General features: G+C 57.4%; 1 protein-coding gene across 1 annotated transcript; it reads right to left on the bottom strand.

Annotated features, from left to right (window-relative positions):
* Positions 1 to 457: 457 nt before the first annotated feature.
* MTFP1 (mitochondrial fission process 1) lies at positions 458 to 3,575 on the bottom strand. Its single transcript, XM_020907099.2, has 4 exons — positions 3,074 to 3,575; positions 2,194 to 2,321; positions 1,589 to 1,821; positions 458 to 627 (listed from the first exon to the last, which is right to left on the bottom strand). The coding sequence occupies exons 1-4, from the start codon at positions 3,138 to 3,140 to the stop codon at positions 555 to 557; spliced, it is 501 nt and encodes a 166-aa protein (XP_020762758.1). The 5' UTR covers positions 3,141 to 3,575; the 3' UTR covers positions 458 to 554.
* Positions 3,576 to 5,069: the final 1,494 nt, after the last annotated feature.

Below are 5,069 nucleotides of genomic sequence, written 5' to 3'. Positions count from 1 at the left end.
TCATCCCCAATAGAAAAGGAGAAAACTCAACTTCTTGAGGATTTATTGGACTGAGAGCTGTCATGCCTTCCAGCCAGGCCCCAGCAGGCTTTGCACCAGGAAGGGGCAGAGAATCCGTCCTCAGGGTTCCCGCAGGTGTACTCCCGTGTTTCTCCGAGTGCCTTGCTGCTCCACCATCAGGGTGACCTGGCTGAGCCTTTGGGAGTCCCGGGTCCCCAGCTTGCTAAGTGATCTTGGCCATGTTCCTTGCCTTGTCTGGGCCTCAGGTGCTTTGCCCTCCATGGGAGGATGTTATTGTCCTGTCAAGGGACAGGGCTGGGCCCACTCAGAGTCCAGGCCGGCTCAGTATCACAGATTCCGTGGAAGCGGACGGGGTTCAAGTCCTGTCTGTGAGTCACTACAGCTGCTGCGCTGAGGTCTTTGTCTTTCGGGTTCCGACCAGCTTAAACCCGCTCAGGTCCCAGAGGGCGAGGCATCCGCATCCCCTGGCAGGAGGAGGGAGTGCGAACAGAGCGGGGAGTGGGCCGATCCGCAGGCCAGGATGGCGGGAGAGGTCAGGAGGAGCTGGGCTTCTCCACTGAGGGGTAGAGCTTGCGCAGGCTGGAGTCCAGGAGGAAGTCCACCGACCTGTGGGGAAGTGCAGGGTCATGACCCAAGCTGACCAAGGGACGCTCATGGGGGAACGGGAGGCAGGAGACCGGGGCTAGGAAAGGGACCCCTGGACGCGGGACACAAGTGCCATCCAGGTGGCAGCCATCACCCTCTTCCTTATCCAGTTGGGACAACTGAGGCCCAAAAGGTAAAAGATTCATGCAGGACCTCCGGGTCAGCTCTGTTCCCATGGAGAAAGACGCTTCCTCCCACTCCATGTTGGTCTGATTGGGCTGGTCCCATCTCTGGTTCTAAGGGCAGGCACATGACCCAAGCCTGGCCCATCAGAAAATGGAAACTGGCTCAGGGGTGGGCACTCAGTCCGGGATGGACCAATGACAGCCTTCCCTGGGATTTTTGCTATCACTATTAAGATGCCTCCTATGGGCTTGCTAAGCTGGTGGGAGGGGAGCTAGGGGTTGCTAGGAGCCATCTTTACTCGGAGTAAGGGAAAGTGACTAGAGCCAACATGGGATACGGTGGGGAGAAGGCCAGCCAAGAGACCTACACACCTAAGAGCATCAGTTGGTTTCTTGGTCCCAAGTAGCTGAACTTTTCAGTTACATGAAACAATCAATTCCTATTTTACTTAACCCAAGTTTCAGTTGGGCTTCTGCCACCAAAACTTCTCAAAACCCATCCCTTCCAGGGTGCACCTGTTCCTGCCTACCTCTGGTTGTTTTCTAACACTGAGTTTTCTTTCTGGGAACTGACTTGTCCTCTGTCCCATACTCTCAAGGCACCTCCTACCTTTACTGCCGATGTACCTGCCAGATCATATGACAAGGCCCTAGACTGTCCTTTTCATCTCAGGAGCCCCAGGTGCAGTGCTGCCTCTGCCGCAGGTGTTCTGTGAAACGTAGGTACACTCCACCCTTCTCAAAGCTCAGCTCTGCCAGTACAGTGGGTGATCCCTGGGGCTGGGGGGCGCACCCACCTGTCGATGGGGTGGATGATGACGGGGATGGCGAGCAGCCCCAGTGCGGTGGTGGTCCACTTGCGGACAGCCAGAGGCCAGCGGGTGGCAGTGCTCAGGATGTAGAGGGAGGCTGCACACATGCGGTTGATAGTGAAGCCTGGGATGGCCACAGAGGCCAGAGCCTGCCACACAAAGGTGTCCATCACAGCCACGGTCACCCTGCTGCTGCGGCCTGCCTCAGGGCCCGGTACCTGGTAGGCACAAGAGACACTTAATCCAGCAGGGGCAGAGGCGGAAACCCCTGTGGACAGGGGGCACGAGACTGGACCAGGGAGAGGGAAGGGAGGGGGGGTGGGGACAGAGCCACAGAAGTATTGGGTTCTGGACTCTACCAATTCAGGGCTGAGTATGGACTCACATCCAGGACCAGGGCATAGACTATGTCAGCCGCAGGACTGGGGGCGGGGGCCACTACCCTACACAGGAGAGGGTACAGAGTGTACCAGGCCAGAGTGTGGGGGCTGGACTGTCCTACAAGGGACTTAACCATGTGCAAGGCCGTGGACTGACCACAAGGGGGCGTGGGCCAGGGTGAGGGGTTGAGGGGGCAGGTTAACACTCACATCTCTGGCTTTCTTGCCCTTGTCAATGGCATCGGCCAGCACGTAGGAGCTGGACACGCCATAGCTCAGCCACACGACAGCTGCAGGCACCAGGGAGCGGAAGGCCTCTCCCACCTCATTGGCGTAGCCTGGTGGGGAGAGGATAGTCAGTTCCTGAGCCCTTGGGTTGTTCCACAAGGGGGCACTGGAGACAGCTGGTTCTTAACCTCAGCAGGTGAGTGTAGACAGGGAGCATACCCCTCGGAGCCTCCGTGTCCCGGCCTATAAAATGGCACCCATGATGGCCACCCCAGCTGTCCTCTCGTGGGAGAGTTGAGCACAGACATCTTTCTCATCACTCACCTGCCTTCACAGCCTGGGTTCTAGAAGCATTTGAGCTGGTGGGCACAGAGGCAGTGAGAGAGACTGACTGAGGGCAGCCCCACTGACAGGCACTCACCACATGCCCGGATTCTCGGTACCTTATCTCATTCTACCCTTACAACTACCAGGCAGTGAGAGAGACCCAGTGTTCATCCCTCTGCCCTGAGGAGGAACAGGCTCAGATGCAGCCAGTGAGGAGCCAAGATGGGAGTCCTAATGCCCTGACTCCGCAGCCCGCGGGGGGCATGCCAGAGAGGGGAACCCGCTCACCCGGTCCTCCGAGCTGGACTGCAGCTATCACCTGGGAGACTGACCAGCAGAAACCCCAAGGGCAGGGCTGGGCAAGCCAGAGCTGTGTGACCCTGAGCAAGTTCAGAACCCTCTCTGTGCCGTCTCTGCCCCGGCTGAGAGAGAACTAAGATGCTCCCACCATCTCCAGGCCCCCACCGGCCTCTGGCAATTCCTGCTTCCCTAGCCACGTGCTGTGGGGTCGCTGTGCCCCTTGCCCGGAGCTCACCCAGGTACCGCACCCACGTGTCCCGGAAAAGGTCGCGCTCGGGCCCCCGCGAGGGCGGCTCGGACATGGCGCCTCCGCCAGGGTCTCAGCCGCTGCTGCAGGTCCTACCGCCTCGGCTTCCACCAGCACTCCCGTTCGCCGCGGCGGGACCGGCCGAAGGTCCCGGACTGAAGGACAGGTCGTGCCGTCCCCGCCAGCAGGGAGCGTCTGCAAATTCCCCCGCACACCGGAGCCCCTCTCCCTGGCTTGGGTTTTACAGATTAATTTTCTTCGCAGTGTTCTCTGGAGTTGAGATTGGCGCCATCCTCTTCTAGCACTGACTGTGGTGTTGCAGCCCAACAAAGGCGATTCAAATACGGGATGCTGCGCTGCACAGCTATGTGACCTCGGGCAAGAGCCTGTAACCTCTCTGAGCCTCACTTGATTCATTTGTTACAGGAGGAACAGAGCAGGTTTACTCCTGGAATGATTTCCAGGATTAATTACATGTCATCGCTGATTGAGTTTACTACCGGCCAGACCGTTGGCTAGAGACTAGATGAATTGCTTCTTTTAAACCTTCCCACCCGCCCCCGCCCCATCCCACTCCATTTTACAGGTGAGGAATAGAGACAGAAAAAATAGATCACTTTCCTAGAACAAAAAACTGCTGAGTAGTGAAGCTGGCATTTGATTCCAGGCAGCGCAGGTCCAGTTTCCATGCTCCTAAGGTGAGCGGAGCACCTAAGGCAGCGGGGGTGAACGGTGAGAACCCCACTGAGGTGGATGTTTGGACATTTTTTTCGCGTCTGTGCTGGGGAATGTGGGATCTTAGTTGCACAACCAGGAATGGGACCCATGCCCCTACACTGGAAGTGTGGCAGAGTTTTAACCACTGGACCCCCAGCGAAGTCGCTGCTTGAACTCTACTGGAGACCCTTCTCCCTAGGGGCCCGCTCTCAAGCACTGGGGTCTCACTAGACTGCCCTTCTTCCCAGTAGGACCTCGAATGAACAATAAAGGAATGAGGCCAGGGAAACAGACTTGGGGTCCAAGACTTAAGGGAAATGAGCAGAACAGAATGACAAGACATGGGGTTATTGATCACTGAAGAGGAAACTCTTCGCCACCTGGACTTCGGTTTACCCACGTGAGGAATAAATGCACTTCACTAAAGCTCTGTGAATCCCTGGGGGAGGGGGGTTGGGTATCAGCAAACAAAGGCATAGCCTTTAAACACAGCCAGTCCTGGGTTCAAATCCCAGTTGTGCCACCCGCTAACTGTCAGCCAGGTCTGTAAGAAATGAAAAGTAGCCAACAATTACTGAGCGTACACTTGTATCAGGCTTTCTAAGCGCTCTGCATGTATTATTGTTTCCCTGAATCCTTGCAGTAACGCTAAGAGGTAAGCACCGGGCTGTTGCCTGGTACCCAGGAAATGCTCATTAAAGAATTAGCCTTATTGTCATCAAATAAAGATCACAGCCTCCCATTGAGAGCCCTGTTCTCAGCCCTGGGAGGCTTTATCATTGTAGGATCGTGTAGGGCAGCCAGGTCAGCGGGATCTTGCAGGAAGCTGGGTTCGGGACCCAAAGGCGATCCCCGACCCCGGAAACACTGGCAGTGCCTGCGCGGAATTAGGAGACGGTCCCTAATGCCACGTGATCGTCGCTTCTCCGCCACCCTCCCAATCCAGGCCCACCACAAGCTCTGCGCGCGCTCGCCGGACCCGCACTAGTTAGCTGCAGAAGCTGGGGCGGAGCGAGGCGGGGCCTCCTCCCTGACTGTGAAGGCAGTCAGGACCATCAGTGCCCTTAGCAAAGATGGCGGAAGACAGCCCACCGGCCGGGCCAATCTGGGGACGAGCTGGTCGTGAGGGGCGCTCACACGAGGTTAGCAGGTGGTTCACGCGCATGCGCCCCGCTTACTGGCGGGTAGATGCTAGGGTGCTGAGGCGGAAGTTTGCCTGAGTGAGGAAGTGTGAGGAGCGAGACAGAGGGCACAGAGTTCCACGCTC

This window comes from Odocoileus virginianus, chromosome 12 (assembly GCF_023699985.2).
Source record: "Odocoileus virginianus isolate 20LAN1187 ecotype Illinois chromosome 12, Ovbor_1.2, whole genome shotgun sequence".
In the NCBI taxonomy this organism is placed as follows: Eukaryota; Metazoa; Chordata; class Mammalia; order Artiodactyla; family Cervidae; genus Odocoileus; species Odocoileus virginianus.
Note: the sequence above shows the minus strand (reverse complement) of the source record. Positions and strands in the feature narration are given on the sequence as shown.

Bases quoted from the DNA above. Each gene is read 5' to 3' on its own strand.
- MTFP1 (XM_020907099.2), bottom strand. From the start codon at position 3,140: ATGTCCGAGCCGCCCTCGCGGGGGCCCGAGCGCGACCTTTTCCGGGAC. The intron at 2,322-3,073 runs GTGAGCTCCGGG...TCTCCCCACCAG, and splicing joins CACGTGGGTGCGGTACCTGG to GCTACGCCAATGAGGTGGGA. The intron at 628-1,588 runs GTGGGTGCGCCC...ACTTCCCCACAG, and splicing joins ATCATCCACCCCATCGACAG to GTCGGTGGACTTCCTCCTGG.